Genomic DNA, 12,910 nt, shown 5'->3' on the forward strand with positions numbered 1-12,910 from the left:
TGGGGGTCGTAAACGCTGGTGATGCGATTGTCTGTTACATGCCCCTGTAGCAGCTCAACGAATTAAGTGGCCAGATGAGGTCCTCCTGTCGAGATCGGTTAGACTAATTCGTACACAAAAGGAAATGTAGAGTAGAGTAGAGGGCACATAGGGAGGGATTTCCAAAAATCCCGTGATCGACCCGCCTAACGCCCTCCCTCCTCCAGTTGCAGTTTCACTCCCATCCCACTCAGATCGACCATTACTGTTTGTTTCGTCCTCCCCTATCCTGAGCCGTGCGTCATCTTAGCACGCTTCGAGTATACCGAGTCCACATCGTGCGCCCCTTACATCCGAACTAAGGGTTTTGTTCCGCCCTCGACCACAGCCATGGCTCAGGCACCCCCCACCTTCACACCAGACTGTGAATTCACCGAACTCGAAACCCCGCGTGGGCCTAGGGGTGGAAGCTTATCGATATCTGCCTTGGCCCGGTTCGAATTCGAGGCGGGCAAAGGAAATGATGGCACTAAGATCCTGATGATCGAGTGGGAGGACGATGATCTCACTCGATCGTCTGTTGAAGGATCGTGGCATGTATCCTGGGCTGGAAAGACATCCGTATTGCCCGCCGATGAACGGCCGAGTGATAGCTTACGGCGCTTTTACTTCTTGCTTCCGCCGCATGCCACCATCCCTCCTGTCGTCACCCTTTCATACGAGCCGCGGTCTGCGCCTTCAGAGGCAAATGACACTACCGTCCCTATACCTTCGAAGGCACGGGAAGCTCTTCAGCTCAATCCCCTCCCTGCCATATTTCCTCCTGAGTTGGGTGCCACAGGCCGTGCAGCGGGCAAGAAGGGCGTGTTGCACACAATTTGGGGAAAGAAACGACTCCGTGTTCTTGAGAAAGAGATCGCTGCTGAATCTCAGAATAATGTAGAAGGAATTGCTCTGCACATGGCCATTCAAGAGAAGGAGTGGATTGAGGATAACTTCGGCATAATTCCGCGAGCTGGTGACGGCCTCGGCAGCAACCAGGATTCCTCGAATTCGTCCTCTGTGTATCCCGCAACTCCTGTGTCACCTATCAGCGGAAGGAAGCTGTCCGACAAGCTCAAAGGACTGAAGCTGCAAACTAGTGAGAAGGAGTTGTCGACGAATGGTGGTATGTATATCTTATCCGTGGTGTTACTGCGCTCGGTTTAGGCTAACAATATAACCAGGCTCACCTCCAGATACTGCCCATCTCCTGTCGCCCCAGTCGCCTGATGTTGCCGTTTCTTCGTTCAGCTCCTTCCGCAAGAACATCCACTCCATGCCGACGCCAGTCACCAATCCCACTTCAACTCCAATGTTGACTAACAACCCCTCGGCTCCCGAATCACTTAGGCCTGTAGCCCTCTTCCCCCCAGAAGATATACAGGAAGCCCAGCAAAACAGTGGACCCACCGGATTCGCAGCTATGGGCAGCGCGCTCACCCACATCCCGAGCAACGACAGCGACGAGCTGTTCGCAAAGGCCCTGAGCCCGCGCTCACCGGATCTCCCCCGGAGCCCATTCTCGTTTACTTGAATCTTTTGAGTTTCTTTTGCATAAACACACACCATCTTTCACGACTTTGCGCAATGATTCCCCCTCTGCGGTGCCATGACATGTCTGTCTATGATCATTTACCATGCCAACTAACATTACATTCGTCCATGCCTCCTATTTTATGCTGTCAAAGCTTTGTCAACACTTGATACATCACGGACCCATATCATGCCTCATTCCTGCATTTTCATCTGCTATCTTTGTATGGAGCTGCCATACCATATCTATGGGACATATGTACATAGACAAGAATCGAAATTCCCACGACCCCTTCAACAAGAACAGGCGTGTTTTCGATAAGTATTTCTCTCCTGCGATAGCAAAACCCTTATCTGTGTAGGCTACCAAGCAAATAAATCCTAAGCAAGCCCAAACACAAGAACAAGCGAAAGCCAGTACGCAACTCCCTTTCTTCCTCAACCACAAACCACTATCCCAGGGACAGACAACGAAACGAAGCGAAATGAAACGAAACGAAACGTAAACGAGAACCCATCAACTGGAATCAATTACTCTTCTTCCGCTGGCTACCCTGACGACCAGGCTTAGCAGGAGTAGCAGTAGAAGCCCCGGAAGCGGAAGCTGAAGCAGCCGAATCAGCATGCTCCTTCTCACCCTTCTTCCCAGAGCCAAGCGACTCGAACTCCTGCTGATCCTTGCGCTCCGCATACCACTGACCAGCCTGCAGAACGAGAATACCGACCAGAACAAGGGCAAGGATGGTGTTGGAAGCAGAAAGGACCTTGAGTGAGTCCTCACGGCCAAGGATCTGGTCCTTCTCGTCCGCGGTGGTCGCCAGCTCGGCGCCGTACTGGCCAGCCGAGGCGAGGCGCAGACCCTTGACGATGTTGGCGATGTAGACGGTGATGCCGCACATGTAGAGGACTAGGGAAGCGCCGTCGAAGAGCATGTTTGATTCGGAGGGTTTGTAGAGTTTTGTTAGGAGGCCTGCGAGCCCGAGGAAGATTACGATGTGCAGAATGCGTGGGATGAGCGGGGGCGAGGCGTGCAAGAAGCGGAGGTGCGCCTCCAGGTAGTCATAGTGGGCGGCTGGGGTGGTGATTGTTGACCAGAGGATTGGGTAGTCGTATGGGAAGAGGGAGAAGATAATGCCCAGGAAGAAACAGGTTGCTGGGGGGTTTGTTAGTTGGTGATTTTGCGGGCCCCGTGGCCTTTCTAGGTTTGGGACCGGTTCTTGAGGGAACTTGAGAAGGGGGACTTACGGCAGACGATGAGGAAGGTCGCGAACGACCCGCTTTTGAAGGCCATTGTGGTAGAGGGAAATGGGGGGGGAAGATGAGGAGGAAAGAGAGAAACGCGGAGAGACAAGGAGAGAAGTCAATCGATCGGGAGATGCCAAGGCGGGAGATAAGCAGCTCCGGGGGACATTTGAAGCGAGAGATTAGAAATTGACCGATTTGTATTGGAAATTGGTAGAAATGTGAAGTAAAATATAGTACAGTAAACGCCTTTGACTAAATAATGCGAGTGGTATCTTCCATATCCCGTAAATGCAAATATACATAACAATCACCGCTGGTACCGAGGCAACGACTCGTCCGCGTGCGCCGTCCCGCCTACCAATTGATCATCCTCGTCGAAGACCGGTGCACTTGGCCCAGCGCTGGTCTCCTCGGGTTCATCTTGAGGCGCGCTTGCTTGCTCCTGAAGTCGGTGACGCTCAAGCTCTTGCTTGTCGTCGCCAGACACACGTGGCTCCCCGGGCCCGGCAGGAGTGCCGTTTGGCACGACGGTCTGCAGCGACTCCGCCGACCGCACCGTATGCGGCTGCCCGGTTGTGTCTGGAGACGGGAGGTGCTGGTAGTCTTGGAGATGATGATCATCCGGCAAAACTGGCGCGGTCGGAACATCCATTTGGGAGTTGGACGGCCCTGCCTCAGCTTCGTCTGGCGGTTGACTGGGTAAGAGGGCTTCCTCGTGGCGTCTTACACGTGTTTTCTCATCCACGGGCTCTTCCACCTCTGGATGCGCAACCATGGGGTCCATTGGCTGGAACTGCTCAGGGTATTCTTCTGGATACTCTGCCCAGTGCAACTCGTCAGGGAAGTACTCCTCATGAGACCCGTATTCGCCTTGTGGATTAGGCAATGGGCTCGCTTCAGGCCATTCCTCCCCATCAACAGGATTAACGAGCATTGCAGATGCCGCAGGCGCAGGTTGTGGCGTAGGTTGTGACGTCGTCGATTCGGCGGCCGTGGACGAGGTACGTTTCACAGCCTTCCGTCGTTGCGAGTCACGAGTGCCAACGACAACTTCGAACGCTACTGAGATAACCCCTTTTTCACGGCGAATTGCATCCGTGTCCATGATGTTACCGGCCCAGTTGGTAGTAACGTTGTTCGCATCGGCTGGATTGAGAACCTGCCCACTGGGCGAGAAAGTAGTCCCGCCTGATACCATGTTGAAACGCGGGATGAAACGATCGGGGGAAGTGGTTTTGCCTCGCAGGTCCGTTACAACCTCCACGTAGTAACGAAAATTGATCATGGCTCCCGGTACGCGCGTGATGGTTGGAAACGCGTCCTCGGGTATTCTGATGGAAGTTTTTACAATAGCAGTCATTGTGCTCGGATCAACGATCAGCGGAGCAAATGTCTGCGAGAGGTCTTTGCGAAAAGTGCTGCTGGTTCGACTCGTCCCCAAGGTGAGTCCTCCAAGTCCAGTGCGTGAACGAGGATAGCAGTCTTCGTAGACCGGCTTTTTTCCAGCTGCTGTTGAACCGACTGGTATTGCCGGATGAAGATCAATGCGACCTTGTCGATAGAGAGTAACCATAATTCCGTGCGCACTGCGCACTTGTTTACAATGGTTGATAGTGACTGTGATGGGTAGGGTATCGCCCGGGAGCACGCCAGCGCGCGAGAGCTCAGCCTTTGCTGTGATGGTTTTATCGGTAACGGAAGGAGTCGCGCTGCGACCTTCGCTATTTCGTCCACTGGTGCTGGCAGATGAGCTAGGGTCACTGACGACCTGGAAGCTCTGGCTGCTGTTGCTCGGTCGACTGGACGAGCTCACATTGCTTGGTGAAGGGCTTAATGGTGGTCTCCCATCTACCGAGGGTGTCGCGCCACTAATAGGGGTATCAACTGAGGATGTGTCGGGTCCTGCAGTTGCGTCGGAACTCGTTGATTTTGCTTTTGCGAGCGATTTTGAACGTTTTGAGATCGGCTCCAATGTGACTATTCGAGCCTTTGGTGCTGGGAATGTGGCAATGTCGATATTTTCTAGAAGATTGACCCGTCGTCGACAGGTGAGTGTAGGGTTCATGGTGGTCGGTCGGGTGAGGGTGGAGGTAAGTGAGTAGCCGATAATGCCCCGTTCGAACTGCATACGCCTTTGTTAGCTGCTTGAATGGAATTGTCGCATGAAGAAACGCACATTGATGCTGCTAGGAAGCGCATAGGGTGGGAGCCCCATTTCAAAGCGAAATTTGTAGATTCCCTCCTTCAGACGTCCATCGCCACAAAGAACAACCTCATCCTCGAACAAGCTCGCTAGCCCATTACCCATATATTCTGCGCCGCGTCGGCCCCGCCCAGGTCCTAAGAAGCCCAAGTCGGGGGTTGCTTCTCCAGCCGGTGTCGCATTTTTGAACACCTTCACATAACCATGGAGGCATACGACGATATGTGTAATGCGAACGGGACGGACGACAGTCACGACGACAGTGCCTTTGATGACATCGCCGGGGAAATATGAGCGCCATGGGTCGTCAGGATCGATATAGAAGTCAGTGATACCGCGGTTCCGTTGGCCGAGCGGGGAGCGAAACTTGGATAGGAAGGAGTTGCGATTCCGACTGGGCGGCAACGAAGGTTGAGTGGGAGGGTTGGCGGACATGACACACGGCCGTTGTTACTGCATCTATACAAGACAACGTGGCAGGGACGAGAAACTGGGAAGGAAAGACTGAGACAGCGTTGGCGACCGAAGTGACCAGACACGCTGGCGGTCTTTGGGCAGCAGGAGGACGCGGGGATGGTCCGACAGGCAGTGAGCAGCTCAAGCTACGTCAGGAACTCCGATCGAGCCAAACGAGTAGTCGTTGACGTCGGGGATCTGGGGATCTGGGGCTCAGGACCAGTGTACTGGACACAGTCTGGTTCCAAACGTGCAAGGAATGTGTTCTCCACACAAGCAAGAGATTCCCCGGGTCCAAAGAGAGGAATGGGGAGTATCAAGGGTCACTGCACCGCATTGTTTCTGGTATCAGAGCGAGAATCACCTGTACGCCCGCTAGGAACGTATCGGTGCGGGAACTGGGTCCAGTGGCGCGAGATAAGTTTCGGAAATGCGGAAGGAATGACAGCACAGGGACCAATAGCGACAATGGCTGAATGCTGGGGGGCGCGGAGTCGAGAGTCCAGAACCCGAGGGCGCGCGACTGGGGGGGTTAAGAAGAGCCGGGGGAATGTAGGACTGGAGGGGAACGAGGAACGAGGAGGCGAAGAGGAAGAGAACCGGAGAGAACAAAGTTACGAATGAGAACAGAGAAGGCAGAGAGTAGACAGAGAAGAGAGGGAGAGAAGAGAGAGAGTCAGGTTGCGATAAGCCGGAGCGGAGATGGATTCGATTCGCGTGTCGCACGGTCAAGCTTCTCTTGGTGGCTCAACTAGTTCCCCTTTTCTGGGCATTTCCGAGGATTATCACCTGTAACGTTTCAAACTTCTTTTATTTCTCTGCGCTAAGCAATCCTAAGCTTTTTAAACGGATGCGCCGTATTATTTCAAAGTTCTCGTAGACCCTCTCCGGCCACGTACTCGTCTCCATAGCATTCTCGCAACACTTCCTCAACCATTTGTCTGTCCCCGCCTGCTAACTTGCGCAAATACTCCTCTAGCACGTAGATGTTGTCTGTCCACTTCAGTGCATCCTGCCGGAACCCCGCTAGCTCTGCTTGGACCTGCTTGACACTCTTGACGCCGAGCGAGTCAAGGGTCCTGGTGAGTTGGGCTTCTATAGTCTGTACCCGGTCCACGGCCGTCTGAAGTCCGGCCTTCTGGAGTATGAGGGACTCCCTCTCTTCCTCGTCTTCGAGTTCTTCCTCTCGACGGGCTGTCTCATCGGCCAGGGCCGCCGCCATCTCGGTGCAGGACTTCCGAGATTTCTCCACTTCCGCGCTCACCCGGGCCAAGTGGCGCTCTTGTTCATGCTTGTCGTCACTGGCGAAGCTCCAGTACCAGTTGCCGCTGCCGATCTTTTCAACTCGTAGTTGGTTCTCATCGGTTAGCGCCTGGATGTACTCCTTGACTTGGATCCCATTGATGGATGCCACCGAGGGTAGCGTCTTCTCTAGATCCTTGAGCGTGTGACAGGTTCCAGTGGCGCGAAGGTGAGTCAGAATGAGACGCTGTCTAGCGCTTTTGGATAGTTTGGGTGGCTTGGGGTGCAACAAGACGCGTCAGTAGTTTCCTTTGAACGACCCCTGTCATCCTCGAAAACGTCCGAAGCCACGTACCATGATGCCTTTGATACTTTTTTAAGCGAGATACCCCAGAAAGCTTGTGTCGTCAGCCTTCCCTGATCTGGTCAAGAGTGGGACAGTTAAGCATTGGTGGAGAGATCAAGTCAGGGAAGTGCCCGTGTGCCACACCACACAAGCTCATGTTTTCAATGTTACAGACCTGCTTAGTCTCTGAAACAGACTGATGTTATAGATTAATTAAATGCTTTAATTGCTTGTCAACTTTATTTAACACTGTTCAGGTTGTACTAATAAATAGTCTGTACTTTGTCTAAAATGCGTGATTTGACGCCTCAATATCAAGCCTCGACGAAATTTAATCCAGGAAATTCCTGGAAGATCCTAGCAGGGTGAAGGCGTCGAGTGAGACAGCACACTGCAACCAAAACTGAGTTTCATGGCTTCATGGCAGAGATGGGGCAATTTTAGCCCGGGTTGAGGACATGTGCAGGGTGCACGACATATCAATCTCCTGCAAATAGACAATATGCAACTTTTAATCCCTGTTTGCCGGAGTATTAGCCACGGTATTCTCAGATGCTGTTCCCTGAATGGTCTGAAGACATGGCGGTACACGTTGTGTGTTCAATGTAGTAGGAGCCGCTGGGACACATGGTCGTACAGGGTGCTGCCTGGTGCTTGTATGCCATAGGGTATGGAAAGAGAATTGTATATATACCGACACCATGTGCAGAGTCTGTACAACTGCAAATGGTGCGACCCGATTCGTCCTCTAAGGGTTTGGATGAGGCTCTGCGGTCTCTCGCGTATTGTGATACGGCTAGAGGCATGAGCCTCCGAGGAGACACATGCGTGGATGCCCTGATGTGAGATTCAGCACATGCCATAGACTTCATCGTCGGTCGTCAACCTCAGTGTCCACATCCGTTGTGGCAGAAGCCGAACGAGTTAACTTGCGGCGCTTCGGTCTGTTTTTCGTACTACTGCTGGCTCGTTTCCTTCGCACAATTCGTGCTGCAGACTGATTTGTAGTGTCGCTCTCAGCGCCGGTCTGTTCTTCCTGTTCTTCCAACAGCTCCTGCCCTTCGACGAGGACAAGATCACCCGTGTCGCCCAGAGCGTCTTTGGACATCTCCTCAATCAGAATTCCCATTGCAAGTAGGGCTGTCTCATCCATGGTTTTGTGGTCATCTTGGCCATTGTCTGCTGTAGCGTATTCGTAGAAGTCGGCCGCATAAGCATGAAGCGTCTCGAGGAGCTCGGAGCTCGGCAGAGATTGACCATCGGGGAGATTTTCGTGTGCGAAGTATGTCTTCTCGACCTGTTCGCTAACGGGTCCTACTGAAATATTCTGTTTGCGGAGGAGAAGTTCCTCCGGCCGGAGTGGTCGAGCGCCCGATGAAGCTGTATCGCGGTGATAAGAGACTACCGGCTGGGATGCTTGGATTCCGCGAGGGTTGACACGACCTGAATATTTTAATTAACTGGCGTCCGAGAGGTAAAATCAAGCGAGACAGCATACCAGCTACCGCGTCGTAGAGATTAGCACGTCGTTTTGAGTACCTCGAAGACTTGTCTTCGAGCACCTCATCGTTATCGTTATTTTCCACAGGCTCAACAAAATGGTCCTGAGTCACGCTGCGCGACCTGCCAACAGACATAATTGAGATTTGCCAGACAGATCAGTCAAGATTTGACAAATCATCTAGTGCGGCGCAGAGCATGAACGGAGTCGAGACCTCCAAGTCCCCAAAAACATTGATGCGCCGGCACAACTTTAATCCGGTGGAGCATAGCATCATCGGCCTCCGCAACAGCTCCGACTCCATGCAAGGGCACCGACGCTGATGAATGAATGAATTCCTATCTCCTCAACAGAGCCCTCGGGTCTGTCAATCCGAATGACTTTCACGTCGCTCAAACCACCCGACTAGTCCACCATCTCGAACCCGCTCCAGGCATACGGTTCTCCAGTCGCAGAGCAGCTGCATCAACGGACCGGACCGAAGATGATGTGGCGCCTTTGGATCAAGAGCTTAACTCCGCGGCGGAGGTGTTTGCTCACAAGTCCGGCGTGAATTGCCTAGCTGTTGATCAGTTCGAGGGCCGATAGTGCGTGCACTTTTTCCATCTCCATAATTGTCAATCTAATGCGCGTATAGTATGATATCGGGAGGCGCCGATCCATCGATCCACCTGTGGGATCTCGAAACAAGAGGTTCGGAGCTTGAACATATCCATCAATCTTGCGCGTCGGTTAGTAAATCCTCGCATGCCGACGCGCATACACATGCGATTACATCGCTCTCGATTTACCCGTTTGATCCCGTTCCTTCAACGATCTTCTCGACATCGCATGATGGTACATTGAAGCTCTCTACGCTGGATTCACCTTCTATCACCCCGGTCCATACATTCAGTCTCGACTGCACTCCATATTCGCACTCGTTCTCGTCTCAGCCTGGGTCTACCCTGCTTGTCGCAGTAGGCACATCCGAACGATCGGTACGATTAGTAGACCTACGATCAGGTCTATCAACGCAAGGATTACCAGGACACAATGGCGCGGTATTGTCTGTAGCATGGGCTCCCCATCGACCCCATCTGCTTGCGTCAGGCTCAGTCGACAATCGGGTGATCATATTCGATGTCCGTCGTGGAGGTCACAACTCTGCCATTGCAACCTTGGATATGGATGATCCTGTGGGACTAGGTCTACCAGGGACGGGGTCTATACCCGCCTCTTATGAGAGCCGTCCGGCGTTCTCTCGACATTCCCGTGCTCATAACGGGCCTGTGACGGGGGTCCGTTGGACATCCAATGGAAGTCATATCGTGACAACGGGTCAGGACTCGCGGATCCGAGTATGGGACTCGGGGACTGGTGCTAATACACTAGTACATTTCGGTCCTCGGGTCCGCAATAGCTCTTCCTCGCACCTGGCTGAACGCGCCCCGCTGATGGTACCGAAAGGTGCAATGAGTCCCGGTCATGAGACGTTACTATGGCCTAATTTCAATGAACAAGATGACCGCGGCGAGATCTTCATGTTTGAACTGCGCGAGGGAACGTTCGTCAAGCGTCTCCGAGTCCCAGGTCTAACGATTGGGTCACAGAATGTACGTGGTCGATCGAGCGCTCTTAGTGCCGCCCGCGTCAATGATCTAGTGTGGCGTGGCAACGGTGCATCCGGAGAGGGCATCGAGCTATTTTCCGCGCATGGTGATGGAACAATCCGAACATGGGTATCTCGCGAACCAGACGGTGAGCCCACAGAAGCCGAGGAAGCAGGCATGGCCGATCGCAAGAGAAAGCGAGACGTTCTAGATGAGATCTACCAAGGGTTCCTCGCGCCCGATCAACCCAGCCTTCAAATATGAACAATGAATCTACAACCAACTGTACAATACAAACCAAATATACGCAAATAACCCGATCAATGTTTTTTAGGACGAAAATCAATTTTCCTACTTTACATCGGATCAAAACGCCATATCATAACATCATGTACCAAACAGCAGAGCCAAACAGAAGATTCAACTCGCAATACATCCATCCTACTCATTGCGCAGATTATGCTGACCAACAAACTCGCCCGAATCTTCATCCTCCTTAGCATACCGCTCAAACTCACTGCGACCATACTTCTGATGCTTGAATTCACGAGTATCACCATGACCAGCATGATGATTAGGACCCATATAAGCATGCTTAGCCTCCACGCCAGCCGGCATGGAGTTCCCGGTTCCGGAAATCACCTCGCCGCTCTGGCCGACGTCACGGGTTGAGCGTGGCACGTCGGTGGCGTTGTCGGCGGCCATTGCTGTGGATGGTTCGGCTATGCCGGCGTTGTCGAAGCCGAAGTGGTCGGCTCTTTGGTCTGGGCGTGGGACTGAGGGGATGGTGCGCATTTTGCCTGCGTCGTTGGGCAAGTTTGTGCCTGTTGTTGCCATGTCTGAGAGGCTGCCGCCTTGGTGGGGGTCTTGTTGGCGGTCTTGTTGGCGAACCATTTTGGAAGTTAAGGCTGTTTCGAGAGTTGGTTTGATGGTACGATATGTCCGAAGCAGTTCGGACTTTTGGTACTGGTATGGTAGAGTGTCTTTTTGGGATAGGCAGGATTCTGTTATACTACAAGAGAAGGAATGGATATATCCAGTCTTTTATAATTGATCCAGAGACTCACTTCGTGTTGGATTGTACGTACGGGCTGATGTCACAACATTGGTCTAGGGATGATGAAGTGATGATCTCACACCGGGTCTGTCTTGATTGGTGGTATGCATTATCCACATAGAACAAAGAGGAGCTTTGCACAAGGATTCAGTCGATTCTGGGCAATTGAGTCCTCTTTTCTGGTAGTCTCGGTGGGGGTTGCCATATGTAATGGACTGGGTGACGAAAATGGGTCGCAATTTTAACTTGTTATTAGATCAGGGTTGGAGCCACCTGCATTCAAGTTTCGATGTCGATTGTGAGGGTGAAAGTAAGTCTGGGTCTTTCAATGAACACGAGTGGTGGAGGCGTTTACGGACCTACAGTGAGAGTTTACATTTGAGCTACTATGATGAAAGGTAGTAAGAAAAAGTAAAGTCTTGATGTTATAGATACTTGTAAGAATCCTCAAGGGCACAACTGGACATTAATGACGAAGTCAAACGCGTAGAATACAGAAGGAAACAAGACTAAAAGGAAGGAGCTAACGAGTGAAAGCGGACTTATACACCAAACGCCTGAGTTTTAGAGGGGAGCTCCCACATCTAGAGGATGAAGGCAAGCACACCCATAACACCGGCGGCAGCGGAGAGAAGACCGCCAGAGAGGCGGGCAGCACCACCCTCGAACATGGTAGCATGCTCGGAGGGAGATGCAGCTGCGGACGACTTGGCTCCATGTGACACGGCATCAACACCGGTGGGCATCATCTTGGCCATGCTGCCAGAGGGGGTGGCCATGGCATAGGAAGAGGAGGCAGGGGTGGCCACGGGGACGTGCACGGGGACCGTGGAGTATGAAGCAGCGTGGCTCATGAGACGCTGGGAAGCGTAGGAGTAGGGAGCGTAAGAGCGGACGCCAGACGAGGCGGAGCCCGAGAGTGGGACAGCGTTGGAGAAGACCTTGGGGTCAACTTGGGCAGACATCTGGGGGGTAGCGGCCATGGAGACAGCGCTGGTCTGGGCCTTCAACTTGTACTGCTTGGGGACCTCAGGGGTGGCGTCCACGGTCTGGTACTGGGTCTTGGTCACGGTGCGGACAACCTCGTGCACCTTGGCGGCACACTCCTGGTGGTCTTCGCGGGGAGGAGCTTCAGCCTCAGTGGCGGCCTGGGGAACCTCAGCGTGGGCAGGAGGAGAACCACCAGCACCGAAGCTCTCGGTGACGGGAGACTCAACAGGGGCGGGGGTAGCCTCGTAGCTGGAAGGACCCTCCTCGTAGCTGGAAGGACCCTCCTCGTAGCTGTAAGGACCCTCCTCGTCGTCCGCCCATGAGTGGTGAGGAGGAGCAGGACGGTGGACGTCAGTGAAGTCACCCTTGATGGCGTGGTCGTCCTCGTGGTGCTCGTTGACACCAGTGGTCACATCGACGTTGGTGGGGTCCGAGTAATCGGTTCCATCATCATCACCGGAGGGACCACCGATGACAGTGCCACCGCCAGCCTCGCGGCTAGGAGAGTACGCACGGCGGAAAGGAGGGTGAGCACCGAAGTGGATGGGAGGACGAGGGTAGACATCCTTGTGCTTCAGGTGGATAGAGTGATCATCCTCGTTGTGTTCGTTGACATCAGTGTCGGTGTCGACGGTAACAGGAGCGCTGAAGCTCTGGCCACCGTCGTTTCCAGAGGGGCCACCAATGACGGTGGCACCCTGCTCATGCTCGCGTCCCCAGCCGC

At 53.3% G+C, this 12,910-nt stretch overlaps 7 protein-coding genes across 7 annotated transcripts; 2 read left to right on the forward strand and 5 right to left on the reverse strand.

Moving 5' to 3' along the window:
• Positions 1–369: 369 nt before the first annotated feature.
• On the forward strand, positions 370–1,555 carry PENARI_c001G07206 (uncharacterized protein; the record flags this gene model as incomplete). Its single annotated transcript, XM_022626695.1, has 2 exons — positions 370–1,147; positions 1,206–1,555. 2 exons carry the CDS (start codon positions 370–372, stop codon positions 1,553–1,555), a joined length of 1,128 nt encoding a protein of 375 aa, XP_022493712.1.
• Positions 1,556–2,081: 526 nt separating this feature from the next.
• On the reverse strand, positions 2,082–2,845 carry PENARI_c001G08265 (putative secretory component protein shr3; the record flags this gene model as incomplete). The annotated part of the gene is made up of 2 exons (XM_022626788.1): positions 2,082–2,707; positions 2,800–2,845. 2 exons carry the CDS (start codon positions 2,843–2,845, stop codon positions 2,082–2,084), a joined length of 672 nt encoding a protein of 223 aa, XP_022493580.1.
• A 261-nt stretch (positions 2,846–3,106) lies between these two features.
• On the reverse strand, positions 3,107–5,437 carry rim8 (pH response protein PalF; the record flags this gene model as incomplete). The annotated part of the gene is made up of 2 exons (XM_022626206.1): positions 3,107–4,921; positions 4,976–5,437. The coding sequence occupies 2 exons, from the start codon at positions 5,435–5,437 to the stop codon at positions 3,107–3,109; spliced, it is 2,277 nt and encodes a 758-aa protein (XP_022493852.1).
• A 2,477-nt stretch (positions 5,438–7,914) lies between these two features.
• On the reverse strand, positions 7,915–8,683 carry PENARI_c001G08993 (uncharacterized protein; the record flags this gene model as incomplete). Its single annotated transcript, XM_022626837.1, has 2 exons — positions 7,915–8,489; positions 8,545–8,683. The coding sequence occupies 2 exons, from the start codon at positions 8,681–8,683 to the stop codon at positions 7,915–7,917; spliced, it is 714 nt and encodes a 237-aa protein (XP_022493111.1).
• Positions 8,684–8,877: 194 nt separating this feature from the next.
• Positions 8,878–10,403, forward strand: PENARI_c001G11389 (WD repeat protein; the record flags this gene model as incomplete). The annotated part of the gene is made up of 2 exons (XM_022627020.1): positions 8,878–9,134; positions 9,185–10,403. The coding sequence occupies 2 exons, from the start codon at positions 8,878–8,880 to the stop codon at positions 10,401–10,403; spliced, it is 1,476 nt and encodes a 491-aa protein (XP_022493718.1).
• A 177-nt stretch (positions 10,404–10,580) lies between these two features.
• Positions 10,581–11,033, reverse strand: PENARI_c001G06074 (uncharacterized protein; the record flags this gene model as incomplete). Its single annotated transcript, XM_022626614.1, has 1 exon — positions 10,581–11,033. The coding sequence occupies one exon, from the start codon at positions 11,031–11,033 to the stop codon at positions 10,581–10,583; it is 453 nt and encodes a 150-aa protein (XP_022493383.1).
• A 747-nt stretch (positions 11,034–11,780) lies between these two features.
• Positions 11,781–12,893, reverse strand: PENARI_c001G11512 (uncharacterized protein; the record flags this gene model as incomplete). The annotated part of the gene is made up of 1 exon (XM_022627034.1): positions 11,781–12,893. A coding segment is annotated over one exon (1,113 nt), but the record flags the coding sequence as incomplete, so codon positions are not given.
• Positions 12,894–12,910: the final 17 nt, after the last annotated feature.

Source organism: Penicillium arizonense (assembly GCF_001773325.1).
Source record: "Penicillium arizonense strain CBS 141311 chromosome Unknown PENARI_contig001, whole genome shotgun sequence".
NCBI lineage: Eukaryota > Fungi > Ascomycota > Eurotiomycetes > Eurotiales > Aspergillaceae > Penicillium > Penicillium arizonense.